This window comes from Elephantulus edwardii, unplaced genomic scaffold (assembly GCF_000299155.1).
Source record: "Elephantulus edwardii isolate Elephantulus edwardi_28Jun2011 unplaced genomic scaffold, EleEdw1.0 scaffold00048, whole genome shotgun sequence".
Lineage (NCBI taxonomy): Eukaryota > Metazoa > Chordata > Mammalia > Macroscelidea > Macroscelididae > Elephantulus > Elephantulus edwardii.
The window spans coordinates 14,222,134-14,237,588 of NW_006399798.1; the positions used below are offsets into that span (position 1 = coordinate 14,222,134).

The window sequence follows — 15,455 nt, forward strand, 5'->3', positions numbered from 1 at the left end:
CCACCTCCACCACCAGCACCACCTCCACCTCCACCACCAGCACCACCTCCACCACCAGCACCACCACCAGCACCAGCACCACCACCACCACTACCTTTTTCATTTCTCTTGGGTTTATAGTTAGGAGTGGAATTTATGGGTCAAATGGTAACTGTGTTTATATATTACTTTTGAAAAAAATCATCTTAATAGCTTTGTACATTTGTTACCTAATTAGAGCTAAATTAAGAACTAGGGAACAGAAACCTAGCCCTGTTGGGGTATTTCTGCCGCTCCCGTCTTCACTCTGTTTGTGAGTTCTGAATGGCTGTCCCTATCATCTGTGTTGCTGGAAAGGGGACTCAGTGTGTGACCCCACTGTAGGCCCTGTCCTCGCCTAGCGGGTGGCAGTTGAGTTGACAGGAGGTCAGGGGGCGTGTGTGCTGCTGAGTTTCCCCAGCAAGTGCTGGCTTGAGGTCTAGGTTTATTTTATTTTATTTTTTTTATTTGTTTTTTTTCTATAATTATATTTTATTAATTTTCATAAACATTTACAGAGATTTTGGGTTTCCATTCATTCATTGTTGCACTATTCTCTCTACCCTCCTCCCAGTTTGTTCTTGTCCAAATGCCACAGTGCTTGTCAAAGCCAGTTCTGATTAATCTTCTTTGTCAGTGTGTCCTTTGCCATTCCCTATCACTCCTCCCTGAGAGAGACTTCACCCTGAGTCATAAGGAAAAGGGGATGGCGTATTCTCTTAGCTACTTCCTGCTGAAAAGGGACGCTGTGGGTTTCAGGGTGAAGATCTTCTCTCACTACTCTAAAGGGCCCCTTTGGCAGTAGGAAACACATAGACTATTATGGAGATTGATTTTGGAATTTAGATGCACTCTTATTGATTGTGCTTGGCCGTACATGTTCATATCCTTGAAGATGTATCATGGGGGTGTTGCAACCTAGAAGACACAAATTTGACTAACAAGTTATAAGTACATGAGTCCAAAAATTATGGAAAAGTAAAAGAAAAGATTCTTTCATTGTTTTACAAACCCTCCCCCAGGTCCCCTCCACCATGTAGCCCTCGCTCTAGTCTCCTGTGATGACAGAAATGCCTAGTTATATATCTCTTTTAAACAGTTTTCTCCCTCCTCTGTTTCAGTGCAGTATACATTATTGAACCCATCTTACTCAGTCTCTCCCCAACCCCAAGGACAGTCCCATTCTACAACAGTGGCATCATGTAATATTTGTCCTTTTGTGACTGGGATATTTCACTCAGCATAATGTTCTCCAGAGTCAACCATTTTGAATAATATTGCATGAGTTCCTTGTTTTTTAATGCAGCATAGTATTCCATTGTGCGAATATACCATAGCTTCTCTAGCCATTCGTTTGTTGATGGGCACTTAGGTTGTTTCCAACTCCTTGCTATTGTGAACAAAGCTGCAATAAACATGGGTGTGCATATATCTGCGTGGATGTCAGCTAGAGGTCTAGGTTTAAGGAGGGCTGGGGAGGGTCGGTGAGCCCTGCGCCACAGGACCAGGGCAGGGTTCCCTCAGCCCACCACACCCCACCTGGCACAGCCCCATGTCTCCACTTACACCTGTCCTTCTTGCAGGGTGGAAATCCCAACCAGGATGCGGGTGGAATGCTGGGCCTTCAACTTCAGCGAGTTGATCCGTGACCCCAAGGGCCGCCAGAGCTTCCAGTACTTTCTCAAGAAGGAATTCAGCGGTGGGTCTTTTCTGGGAAATGCATCTTCCTAACTAGTGGGTCTGGGGATTTCTGTACAGCTGTTCTCACAGCTTGGCACTGACTCTCCTGGGCAGGTGCTTCCTCTTCCAACTTAATGACCTGGAGCCCATCCTTGTGGGTTCACAGGGGCCCCCACAGGCTGGGGAGAATCACATCTGCTCTGCAGTCGTGCTTGGGTGTTACTCACATGTCCCAAGCCCCATTTCCTCTGCAAGGAGCCCTAGAGGCACTGTGTGGAATATATCAAGCTGTTAACCTAAAGGCTGGCTGTTCGAATCCACCAGGAGAGGGATGGACAATCTCCTCCTGGAAATCCAGAGCAGAGTATCAGCTTGGTCCTCAGACTACCAGCAGAGAGCACTCACCACTCCTGTGCCCCCTTTCCCCCCAGTGCAAATCCTCAGAAGTGGGGAGCAGGCAAACTCCGCCTTTCACCTCGCAGACTGATCACCTTCAGCTCAGGGGTGTTCTTTTGGGAATTTTTTAAAAACAAGTGTTTGCCTGCCCGCCCCGAGGTCTTTAGTGAATTGATCTGGGATTGGAGCGAGGAGCACAGGTGGTGGCGCAGTAGTTTAACCATCAGGACTGCTAATCCAAGGGTCAGCCGCTCAGCCCATGAGCTGCTCCGCCAGAGGCAGATGAGGCCGCTTGCCTCTGTGAGGACCTGCGACCTCAGGACCCTGATGAGGTCCCGAGTCTGCTCTGTCTTCTGGGGTGATATGAGTCCGCATCCACTCAGGGGCAGTGGGTTTCAGGGGCTGGAGTTGAGGTTTTGAAAGTGCCATAGGTTATTCAAGAGCCACTGCTGTAGCCTATTATTTTGATTTTTAGCAAGCCGTAGATAAAGAAAAGCCCCCAAACCCCGTTCCCTTTCTATAGATACAGACCCAGGAAGCCATGCTTGGCTGTCACTCACCCGCTTACTCATTGCTGTCATGTCGGGACCGACACATACCAGACCCCCAGCAGGGTTTCAGAGGTTGTAAATCCCACGGGAGGAGACTGCCCACCTTTCTCCCTCTATGCGGCTCTCTCACGACTTATTAACTCATTAGCTGATGGACGTTGGAGCTATTCTAACTTTATCCTATAAGCACGTAAGCACATTTTTGTGTGCTGTCTTTATTTTAACCCTGATTTCTTCCAGGACCTTGGGGATGTGAGACTCATAATATATGTGTCAGATCACATTTTATATTCCAACTCTGGATGTCTCATTATTAAGGGCATTTCTGAATGTGAACCCCAAACCAGGAGGTCAAATAAGACTAGGTTCATGAGGCTGCACGTTTGATTGACTTCACCATTGTCGCTGAAAGAGTTACCTTTATGCAATGTGTTCGCTTCTCCACGAACTCCCCAAACTCGGGGAACATAGAGTTTTAAGCCTTGATGTTCAAGCCAACTTATTGACCTAGACCTACCTTTTCTGTGGGGTTGCTTCTGAAACGGATTCTGCTTGACATTCCATTAGCTAGTTTGACCGCTTGCAGCACAGTATTACATTATGACATGGATTGTTGAAAATCCTCCTCCCTAGTGAAGCCTAATTGCCACCATAGAACAAGACCCAGAAGAGAGGATGGAACAGAATGAGCTACAAATGGATAGATTGCCATCTAGTGTCCAAGTGGTAAACTGCAGCCTGTGTTTGTCACCTTAGTGACAAGCTGTTTGTTGTTGTTGTTATGTGCCGTGGAGTCGTTTGCGACTCATAGCGACCCTATGTACAACAGCCCTAAACCCTGATCTATCCTGTGCCAATCGCACTGTATCTGACACTCCCATCCCGATTACCCCAGTCACTGAATCAATCCACCTCATAGAGGGTCTTCCCCTGTCCCTCCACTCTACCCAGCATCATGTCCCTCTCTAAAGACCTGTCTCTCCTTACCACATGTCCAAAGTATGTCAGGCAAAGCCCCAGAATCCTTGCCTCCAAGGAGCAGCCTGGTTTAACCCTCTCCAGGATGAATCTGTTTGTTTTCTTGGCAGTCCATGGTACGTTCAATACTCTTCTCCAGCACCACAGTTCAAAGGCATCAATTCTCCTTCTGTCCTCAGCAGTTGCAAATAAATTCACTCCAAGTAGGGGTGACCCCGTGTGTGTCAGAGTAGAACTGTGCACCACAGGATTTTCAATGGCTGGTTTTCAGGAGTAGACCAACAGGCTTTCTTTGAAAGTGCCTCTGGGTAGACTTGAACCTACAGTCTTTTGGTTAGTAGCCAAATGTATTAACCCTTCGCACCACCTAGGGACTCTGGGTCCCACTCACATGTTCTTTAATAAACCAGGGACATAATTTTGGGTATGAACAAGGCAAGTAAATCACCAGCTTAACAATATCATTGAAAATGTAAAAGCATTTCCTTTCATGTGTAAGATATAATTCTCGTATGAAGAAATCAATGATTTCCCCCCTTTTAAATTATTAATTTTAATGAAAGTTTACAGAGACTTTGAATTTCTATTCATTCATTGTTGCACTTTTCTCCCTGCCTCCCCCAGTTCACTCTTTTCCTTGGAAAGTAAAAGAAAAATTCTTTCATTGTTATGCAACCCCTCCTCCCAAGTATATAGTTGAGTGGTTTTTGATACAGTCACAAAGTTGGGCAACCTTGTACATCCTCAGTCCCGAACGTTTTAATCACCCTCAGAAGAACTCTGCGTCTGTCTCTGACCCGTAGCTGAGGCCACCGTAGTGTACCTTCTGTCCCTGTAGTTTGGTCTGTGCAGAAGGTCTTGGTTTCATTTTAACCCGAAGCAAACAAACAAACAAACAAATGTCTTCTGCTGTGGACAAGGTGACCTGCACTGCACTTCTTTGCACAAGGTGACAGCACTTGACGTGCTGGCTGCTGGCTCACACCAGGGATCTCATCTGTGTGAACACCCTGAAGTTCATGGTGAAGTGGAAGCGCCTTTATGGCGTTATGGAAGGATGCCAGCTGGTTTGGAATTGCCCAGCTTGCTCGAGTCTGACATACACGTCACTTCCCCTCAATCTTGTGGTTCCTGTTCTCGACCAGTATCTTGTCTAACTTCCATCTGTTTATTGGGGGGTTTTTACAGAAGGAACAGTATTTCCCTGGCCGGGGAATCGGACCTGCCCTAGCTGACCCTTGTATTTCCTCTTTTCTTCTCCCCACGTGTTTCCTGTCTGGCGTTCATCTGTGTGGACCCCTCCTTCCCTGTGCAGGGGAGAATCTGGGCTTCTGGGAAGCCTGCGAGGACCTCAAGTACGGAGATCAGTCCAAGGTCAAGGAGAAGGCCGAGGAGATCTACAAGTGAGGATCTGCCAGCTGGCTGGGAGCTGCCCCTTCTGCCCTCTTGGTTTTGTCTGAGGGTGGAGGTGGAGGTGGGGTTACCATTCCTGGGTGGTCAGCTGAGGATTTGCAGCCCTGGTCATTGGCTGGCCAGGCTAGAAAAACCTGCTTTGGGAAGGTTTGGGGGTTTCCTCTGAAGAAAGCCTGGTGAGACATGGCCTTTTGATGGTCTTTGTGCAATGCTCCGTGTTGGACCAACCCTGTTCACACATTGAAGGAAGAGCTTGTATTCTCACCTGCTCTCCTGCATAGCGTCTCCTGTGCTCTCTTGCAAAATGTGACCACCTCCTGCCCCAAGGTGGGGGCTTAGCCCAGCTAGAGAGAAGGGGTGAAGGGGACTCTGTGGGCCCCAGATGATCCCCAGACTTGCTTCCCCAGCATAACAGATGCCAGACTCCCCTATTCACAAAGACACACACACACACACACACACACACACACACACGCGCGCACACACACACACACATCCCAATCCAGAAGTCTGCTGCAGGGAGCGTGTTGCCTCCATGTCTGCTTCACCTTCCTTCCTGTTTGGGCTCCCTGGTTACGCAAATCTCCTTATGAATTCTCCAAAGTTTTGTGTTTGTCTTTGGAGGGTGGGAAAGTACCCATGTGACTATTTTGAATCTCCAGGAAGTCAGAACTGAAAATACCAGGAGTTTCCAAGTGGCTGGCATCTCAGGAGAGGCAAGGATTCGGGAAGGGGGCTGGTTCTACTTGGGGGCGTTGGCCTGGACGCGTGAACTTGCACGTGTTGGGATGATGACACGCCTCCCACGTTAGTATTTCAGACCTGTCACTACGTGTCCTTGGACTCGGACCTGGGTGGGTCCAAGGAGAAGTGGAGACCTGGAACACCTGTCTGGAGTTGTGCTAGCCTAGTACAAAGTCGGAGGTGGGGGGGCTGGACCTTGGGTAAGTGGGGACCTGAAGGTAGTAGGCTGGAGTTTTCACCATGTCGTTTGGCTGTAGGGAACTCAGATGGCCTAATGATAAAAGAAGTTTCACTGTCAACCCTTAGTTAGGCAGTTCAAATCTAACAACTGTTCCATGGGAGAAAGATGTGCAGTCTCCTCTTGTGCAATTTATATCCTCTGAAAACCCACTGGAGGCAGCTTATGAGTCAGTTCTGATGCTATGACAATGAGTTGTGTATCTGTTTCCATGCTGGGATTACCTCACCTCTTCACACTTTGTCCTATATGTTGAGAGCATCAAAATGAAAATTCTCCCTCTCTTTCTTTCCCACCGCCTCCACACCCCCTCAATATTAGCACGGCTGCTTTCTTGCTTTTAAGAAAAGCTATTTGACATCTTGTAGACTTTTTACCACCACTGCTAATTGTCATTGAGTCAACTAAGACTTATGGTGATTCCACATGTGTTCATAGTAAGTTGCCAGGTCTTTCTTCTGAGGCACCTCTCGGTGGACTCGAACCTTGAACCTTCTGGTTAACAGTCAAACATACCATTTGCAAAATCTCTTATGTCTCCTGAGAAGGAACCTAACATTGGTTACCTGGGCCCTGGCTACCAAGCGATTAAAACGTCCTTATTAACCAACTTGGGTTTAGCTGCCCTTACTATTATCTTCCGCCCCAGGCTGTTCCTGGCCCCAGGGGCGAGGCGCTGGATAAATATAGATGGGAAGACCATGGACATCACGGTGAAGGGGCTGAGGCACCCCCACCGCTACGTGCTGGATGCGGCACAGACCCACATCTATATGCTCATGAAGAAGGTAGGTCGAAGCTGTGCTGAGCATACCTGTGTGTCAGGAGGCCTTTCCCTTCCCAGCGGCCTGGGAACTTCTATAGATTCAGAATAACAAAAAAGTGGCATCTGGCTGTCTCTTTTCTGTGCTGGGACACAGAACTGTGTGTGACCTGTGTCACCATCTATGAGGCTGGCACCTCCCGGAGCCCTGTGGCTCTCGGGCCGGGGAGGACCACCTGTGGACAGCACTTCCATTCTCCCTGCAGTGATGGTGCAGGGAGTAGTCATAATGGTGGCACGGAAGCTAAGCACTTGATTGCTGACTGTATGGTCAGCAGTTCCAATCCAACGGATACTGCTGGGGAGAAAGACGGACAGTGTGCTTCCCTAAAGATGGCAGCCTTGGAAACCCTGGGGGGCGTTCTCTGTCCAGTCAGGGTCATTAGGATCCAGATCAAAGCCATGGCCATGGGATTTTTGGGGATAGTTGTGAATGGTAGTTGCTGATGCCAGCTTGTGGTGACCCCATGGTCAGCATGGCCCCATCTTTGTTTGAGTCCATGTTACAGGGTTGTGTTTTTTTAGGTTCTTCTGGGTGGGCTTACCATTCAGGGCTTAGCTGTCTGCCCCACCAAGAGCAGATAGTTTTGGGTTCAGCAGGTGGGCGCAAGAATATGTGTTTCTAAGGAATTCGAGGGTGAGACTAAGTCTCCTTGCTAAGAGGCTAGTGATTGGCTACTGTGCTGTTGTTGTTGTTATGTGCTGTCAAGTCACCCGCGACTCATAGCGACCTTATGTACAACAGCCCTAAACTCTGCTCTGTCCTGTGCCAATCACACTGTCTCTGACACACCCATCCCGATTACCCCAGTCACTGAATCAATCCACCTCATAGAGGGCCTTCGCCTCCTGCGCTGTCCCTCCACCCTTCCAAGCATGATGTCCCTCCCCAAGGACCTGTCCCTCCTTACAATATGCCCAAAGTATGTCAGACAAAGCTTCAGCATCCTTGCCTCCAAGGAGCAGCCTGGCTTCACCCTCTCCAGGATGAACTTATTTGTTCTCCTAGCAGTCCATGGTATATTCAGTACTCTCCTCCAGCAAGACAGCGCAAAGGCATCAGTTCTCCCTCTCTCATCCCTAGTCATTGTCCAGCTCTCTGATGCATAACAAGTAATGACAAAGACCATGGTCTGTGTCAGGCGCACTTTAGTCTCCAGGCTGACATCGTTGCTCTTCAGCACTTTGGAGTGGTCTCTGACAGCGGACTTTCCCAATGTAATTCTTTTTAATTTCCTGGCTGCTGGTACCAAGACTACTATAGCTCTGTATAAATGCCATCCCCAGCACGAGCTCCCTTTTCTGCCTTTAATTTGACACTTTCCCTCTCATAATTATTGTTTTTTTCTTTGGTTCCCACTAGGATTCTTATGCTCGCTACTTAAAATCTCCCATCTATAAAGGAATGCTGGCCAGGGCTATTGAGCCTCAAGAAACCACCAAGAAAAGGCAAGTGGTGTGGTCTGTAATTATGGGCTGTCTGCTGGCTGGTCAACAAAGCGGGGGTGGGTTGTATTCATTCAAATGACCATCATTGAGATCTTTGCTGATTAAAATCTCTCTGGGGGCACTGGGTGGGATTGCTTGCTTGGGAAATGTCTGCCTCATTTGCTTCACAATGCCCCCAAATCCGCCAGCAAGGCTTCCTGAGTCACGTCTGCCAATGACTTTCCTTTCTCTGATGCTCGTTTGAAAGCCTTTGGATAAGCAGATGGATAATTACTCTTATCGCCAAGGCAAACATCTCATTGGCTGTTAATTGCTTCCCTTCTCTACTTCCAGCGGAAACATAGAAATTGATTTCATTCCATCCCTGCATCTCTGTAATGACCCGGAGGAGCCTTCCGGAGAGGAGCAGATGGCACCCCAAGGGGAAATGCCAGGCGGCTGGGGGAAATGGGCAGGGGTGTCCCAGAGACTCAGTCCTCGCTGCCTCCCCGTCCCTGTTCCAGCGAGGCTGGTGACTGGCCCCCTCTCTCTCCTCACTGGAGAGATGGGTCATCTCATTTTTTTCAGAGTTGCTGAGATAATATTGTGTTCTGAGGGGCAGCTTGAACTCCTTTTGGGAAAAGAACCAACAAGCCCAGACTCCATGGGGATGGAAGGGCCATGAGAGTAAGCCGAGGACAGAAAGAACAGAGACAGGGGACTGTCCTCATGGCACTGCCGTGTGTCCTGGTCTCTCGGCCCTGTTTACAGCGTCTCCAATTAAGTTAGGGAGAGGATGGTTGGACCAGAGCCTTTATCAAAGGGTCTTAAAAATTAAAAAAATAAAAAGCTCAATTTGGTTTTATCCTTGAGGATAACTGTCCTGTTACAAAAAAGGAGAAAAAAGCAGGCTTTCTGAGCACGTTCTAGAAGATCTGGACTTGGAAGTGTCTCCCTTCTGCTACAAGGAAGAGCCCCAACCACTCCCGACCCCCAATGCAAAGAGGAGGTACAGGAAAGAGAGGCTGGTCAGGCTGGTCCTTCCCTGTCCAGATAGGCCATGTGGGCGTTCAGAGGGGGTCTTCCCACCTGCTGTGGCCATGGACCCTGGAGGAATGCTCACCTCTGGTGGGGGACATTACAGTCTGTTACTGGTGTCGCTTGGGGGTGGACCTCCCAGATGTCAGTGGGGATGAGCTTGTTCCCTGACCCGCAGATGTAAGATGATGTGTAAAATCTAACTTTTCCAGGAAAGGTAAACTCGAGCTCCAAGCTCCCTCTTGGTGGGACTGGTGAGTGACCAAGTACTTTGGTGCTGGCGGGGAACCTTTCTCATTCCCTGGAAGTTCTAGGGGGCTTATGAAGTATGAAAGGGGCCATGGTGGGACAGTGGATTAAATATGGGGCTAGCTCTGGTGGCCTAGTGTCAAGAAGCTGCACTGCAATCTTGAAGGCACTGTGGTTCGAGGCCACCAGCTGCTCCATGGGAGAAGGATGGACAGTCTCCTCCTGTGTGATTTACTGCCTCTGAAAACCCACCAGAGGGTCAGCTATGGTTTGGTTCCAACTTTACGGTACACAACAACAACAACAAATGAAAGGTTGGCAGTTTGAGTCCAGCATCTGCTCCCTGGGAGAAATATGGCGGCAGTCTGCTTCCGGAAAAGGTTCACAGTCCGGGAAACCCCGGGGGCAGGTCCACTGTGTCCTACAGGGTCACTGTGAGTGGCCAACTTGATGGCAGCGGTTACCTTGTCCGCAGATCTGGTGTCGGTCCAGGGTCCTCAGTCTGCTGTTGCTGCTTGTTTATCAAGCCTGTGGTACCCTCAAAAGTGAGGGGTTGTGCTGTCGACACCCTCTGTGAAACTTAGACACCCAGAACTTCCTTCCACGGCCGTGGTAGGGAGAAGACGGACCCAGGAACCTGTGTTTGTTTCCAGCCAGAGGTTGTGCCCCATCCAGGGGCCGGGTGAGCGGGGTCTAGTCCAGCCACCACCCTCCTTCAGGTCCTTCTCTCTGAAGGGACCCTTCCTTCTGAAGCTTTAGAGATAAAGGTTCCAGCTCTGTCCTGAGACAAGAATCCCAGGCTCCCAAAACACGATTCTCCATCCCGTCTGTCCTTGTTGCTCTCTAAATACCGCAGGAGGTATGTCTGCACCTCACCCCCAGGAGAGTCCTAACCTAACCTGCTAGTAACCGGACCCAGTTGAGAAGATTCCAGCTCAGGGCGACCTGCGTGTGTCAGAGGGGAATTGTGCGCCACAGTTTTCAGAAGTAGCTTGTCAGGCTGTTCTTCTGAGGTGCCTCAGACCCCCATCCCTTTTGGTTAACGGCTGACTGAGGGCATCATCATCTGTAGCACTGCGGGCGTTCTACCTAACCTCATGGAAAAATCTAATGGCCATTGGTATTCACTGTGGCCACTTTCTCCAGATAGGGCACAGAGCCAGGGCTGGACATGAGCATTAGAGGGGCCCACTTGAGGCTCTCCTGGTGAATAAAGGAACAGTTTGGGGTCTGTCCTCCCAGCCCTGCCTCACCAGGAGTCACTGAGCTGTTGAGCAAGCATTGGTCCTCCCGCTGACCATCAGTCCTGTCCTTCCATCAGTCCCCCCGCTGACCATCAGTCCTGTCCTTCCATCAGTCCCCCCGCTGACCATCAGTCCTGTCCTTCCACTGAGCCCCCCACTGACCATCTGTCCTGTCCTTCCATCGGTCCCCCCGCTGACCATCTGTCCTGTCCTTCCATCGGTCCCCCCGCTGACCATCAGTCCTGTCCTTCCATCGGTCCCCCCACTGACCATCAGTCCTGTCCTTCCTTCCAGCGCCACCCTCCCGTTTATGCGGCGTCATCTGCGCTCCAGCCCAAGCCCCGTCATCCTGCGGCAGCTGGAAGAAGAAGCCAAGGCGAAGGAGGCAGCCAACACTGTGGACATCACCCAGGTCATGAGCAAGCTGGACCGGAGGAGCCAACTCAGAAAGGAGCTGCCTCCAAAATAAACCTCCAAGCCCCGGGTGGGGGTGGGCGTGAGCACAGACGCGAGGCAGAGACAGGATGGGTCGGAGGCTGGGGGAGTCCATTCCCCAGTCCCTGTTGGTGGGGCCATGAGGCCGGCAGGCTTATCCTGTGTTCTCTAACATCTTGCCCCCACTTCTGGGATCAACTTCTTCCCAATCCTACACCGGCTAGATCTGGGCCTGCTACTTTAGCTCACCAAGGGCGGGTCTGGTCAGTGGTGAGGGAATAGGGTGGTACCTGGCTCAGTTGGTCGTGGGTCTGTTTTTGTTTTAGGGAGTTCTTATAGAACCATAGTGGAAATAGATTGGTTTGCATACCAGAACTTGACTTGGAATTTCCAAGGAAGGCATTCCTTCGACTCCAAGGAATGTTTGTTTAGACTAATTTGATGTAACTCCTCATCTCAATGTGTCTGATTTAGACTCCGATTCTAGGAGAATTTTTGAGATCCTTCCAAGGAGGAGTCCGTGGGGCTCCCTACAGCTGCATTTTCTCTGATCCCTGCTGTCCTTGCTAAGACATTGCTACTGTTGAGCTTGGTTTTAGTGACACCCACTGATGGTCGGTGGGCCCTCACGTGCTTTCCTCCCTAACCCTTATGCAGCTGGTAGAAGTGAAGAACTCAGGTGTAAAACCTCCATAGTGGTCAGAATTAACAGTCCTGTAAGGGACAGCCCATAGGCATTGATGTCTTCATTGAGAAGATTCAGAAGAAGCAGTAGGCATCAGTGACATTTTCGACATGAGTTAGACATGGAGATGTTCCCTCTTTGCCAGTGCTTTGTTGGTGATGTTTCCTTTCTTCAGTGTTCCCTAGATGTTGGTACTCTCCTCTTCAGCACCTGCAGCCCAGGGATGAGCCCTTACAAAGCAGAAGTAGAGGGAGAGGAGAGTACAAACTTTAACCTTGGTCGACCTGCAAAGTCATTCTCAAAGTTAGCCCCACAAAATTGTGTATAGAGATAGAACAGGGAATTGAGCCAAAAAAAATCAACCTGTCTCAGCAGGGAGAGCCATGCATTGTTCACACAGAGCCGTGCATTGTTCACACATATTTAGCACCGGCTATGAGCCAGGGAATGGGAAATACTACAGACACAGTCTCTGTCCTTGTAGAGTTTAGAGTCAAGGATGTCCAGGTGACAATCTAGCCAACTGAACCAGCCGGCTGCTGCTGTATAATGACAACAACTAAAACCAACTAGGAAACAACAGTGTCACACAAGAAGCATTGTTGTTTGTAGCTATAGCATCAAGTTGGAGTCTCTGTTGGTCTTGGCTGGGCTCACTCACACGCCTGGGGGCTGGCCCCTAGTGACTGCTCTGTGGTGGTGGAGGTTCAAGTAAGTGTGACAGTTCTATTGTATCTTGTGTGTCTCTTGTCCCTGACAAGGTGGCCTGGCCACACTTCCATGGCCGTGGTAGAATTACAAGAGAGCAAGTGGAAACACATGGCTTCTTGAGGTCTAGGCTTGGAATGTGTCTCTTCCATATTGTTTTATGGGAAGAATCACAGAGATACCCTAGATTTAAGGGATAGGAAACTGGTCTCCATCTCTTTAGCGTGAGTAATGGCAAAGTTATATACAAAGGACGAGGAAGTGTGAAGAGCTTGGCCATTGTGGCAGTTGGCAACACAAACACATGTGTGACAAAACCTGTGGAAAGTGCTAGAAGAATATGAGTAGCATGCTGTAACAGGGAGGTTTAGGGGAGGAGAATAGATAGGTTAAGGAGCTCTCTCTGAGGAGGTGAGAAAGTGGACTGTGTGAAGAATGTGGGTGAGGTAAGGAGAGCCAAACAGACAGAGGGGGTGTAGGCACAAGGGCGAGAGAGCTTGCAGAGTGAACGGATAGACCAGTTGGATGGAACCTGATAAAGGATTAGACTGAGGTACAAGATGAAGTTAGAGAGGTGGACAGGCACCAGGTCCTTGAGGACTGGAAGACTAGTCTAAGGAATCTGTGGCCATTGACTTCATGTTATAAAAATGATGCCAACCCCAAATATGGAAGCTTAATTTCCTGAATTTCAGTATAGCCCGAGACTAGTTTATAAAGAATACGTTCATCCCTCCTTTGAAGAATGTTGAAGTCCCTCAACTCTGGAAGGTACAACGAGCAGATATTTCAGATTATGAGAGCCATTGTAGACCCAGTGGCATGAAGCAAGTTTCCATGAACCTCACTCTTCAGTCTAATGCCTGATATCTGGCAAGTTCTCCATAAACGTGTATTATCTGTATTCATGAATGAAAGAATGAGTAGAAGGTACCCTGGATTTGGATAAGGTCTACTTGGCCTGGCCCTACCCCTGGTCATATTTTCTTGAGAAAGTCACTGAATCTTTCAGCTTCTTCATTTATAAAAAGCCCGAGAGGCTTAGGGTGAGACGCACCCTTCTCAAATGGACTTTATGAATTCTGCAGAGCACCCAGCCCATGGCATCACTTTCACTTGAAGAATTGGAATGGGAGGAAAGTTAGGTAATTTTTTTAAAGTTCATGCTAAAATAATCATGAATATATTATGAAATAGAATGCAAAATGCCCATGAATTTTTTACGATAAAATTTGAGACATCAAAGACATTGTGTGCTTGGCTGTGGCAGGTTCAGGCTTGGTCTTCAGATTCCTGGGGGAGCCTGTTTACTCAGCTTTCCTGCTGTTTGGCCTACTTTAGCGAGGAAATTTGGGAAGCGTGAAGCCAGAGAATAGTTGCTCTCCCTTCCTTCCATCCCACGTGAGCTGAGATCATATACCTAGGAAAATGGTGGTGAATGGTGAATACATTTTGTATTATATTTACTAATTAATCTTTTGTTCAGCCTCCCATCACCTAGTTCTTCCTGTACGTCCCGAGTATGTGTCTGGCATACGATAGGTTTTTCCATGTTTTTATGAAACACGTACCTAATACCAGGCACATGAAGATGCCACAATCTAGTGGCAGAAACAAGTGTGTAAACAACAGACGTCATTCTCTATTGACAACTAGCAAGTCAAGAAAAGGAAGAGGAGACAGACTGATCTTAGGGTTCAGTTGTGTGATGAAACAAAACGCTCGAGTTCTTGACTGTGATTCTCACTCCATCTCCGGCCCCCAGTTGAAAATGCGATTCTAGATTGTTTTCAAATTCTGGAAAGGGAATTCCTTCAGATGGGTCCATTCACCAGGAAGTGGATGTGGACGCTGTGAGGGTGGTCAAGAACTCAAAGGAGGAAAGGGAGACAGGGCAAGAGAGGGCTAAGTGAAATGCTGGCAAAGCCGTATTTAAAGACTCAAGAGAACAGAGAACGAAGGGTGGAGAGGGACAGCTGTTAAGGGTCTCTCTGAAGAAGTGATGGAGGAACTGACAATATGGTGGTGAAGACGGTTGAAGTTCATTACTATTCTGTACATACCATCCCGTTTCCCAGACTCCTGTGCTGCTAGATTAGGGCCATGTGACTGGTCTTGGCCAATGTACTATCCAGAGCCTGGTGAGCAACCTTGTCTTTCCCTTCCCCTAGTGTGGTGACTCTGGTGTGCGCACTTCTGGCACCAGCACCACCACAAGGTGGGGAAAGCCATCTGGCCCCTCCCATTGTACTTCCGTGAACAATGTTCCCTAGACGAGAGGAGGAGGTCCAAGAGGAGTCATGGAAACATAGCTCTTCCTGTCCTGAGTAATGAAATGTCAAAGGTTGTAGGAGTTGAGGCGAGTTCTAGTGGCCTAGTGGCAAGAAGCGGCACTGCAATATCCCAGAGGTACACACACACACACACACACACACACACACACACGTTGTAGGAGTTGTTAGCGAATGAGGACTAAGCCAGCCAACTGCATTTAGAAGAGAGGAAATCACTGGTGATCTTTGCATGGTTTCTGTGACGTAAGGAGTGTAGAAGCCAAATTTCTCGGGGCTGAATGAAGGTGCAGGGCCAATGGGAGAAGGGAGAGCGGGGACTGGCGGGAAGCACCCCGTATACTGCATGCCACCCAGAATGCTGCCTTCTCCTCCCTGGTCTGCTCCCGGGAAGCATGTGTCCAGGGTGGTCACAGGTGCCCCCACCGTCGTGTGTCCAGCGTGGTCACAGGTGCCCCCACCGTCGTGTGTCCGGGGTGGTCACAGGTGCCCCCACCGTCGTGTGTCCGGGGTGGTCACAGGTGCCCCCACCGTCG

At 49.1% G+C, this 15,455-nt stretch overlaps 1 protein-coding gene across 1 annotated transcript in view; it reads left to right on the forward strand.

Moving 5' to 3' along the window:
- Positions 1–15,455, forward strand: part of RGS9 (regulator of G-protein signaling 9) — an 83,370-nt gene that overhangs the window by 61,457 nt on the left and 6,458 nt on the right. Inside the window, exons 13-17 of the mRNA XM_006886261.1 lie at positions 1,602–1,717; positions 4,939–5,026; positions 6,668–6,806; positions 8,205–8,290; positions 11,095–11,212. Of these exons, the coding sequence (XP_006886323.1) occupies positions 1,602–1,717; positions 4,939–5,026; positions 6,668–6,806; positions 8,205–8,290; positions 11,095–11,212 (547 nt within the window). The remainder of the gene's footprint in view (positions 1–1,601; positions 1,718–4,938; positions 5,027–6,667; positions 6,807–8,204; positions 8,291–11,094; positions 11,213–15,455) is intronic.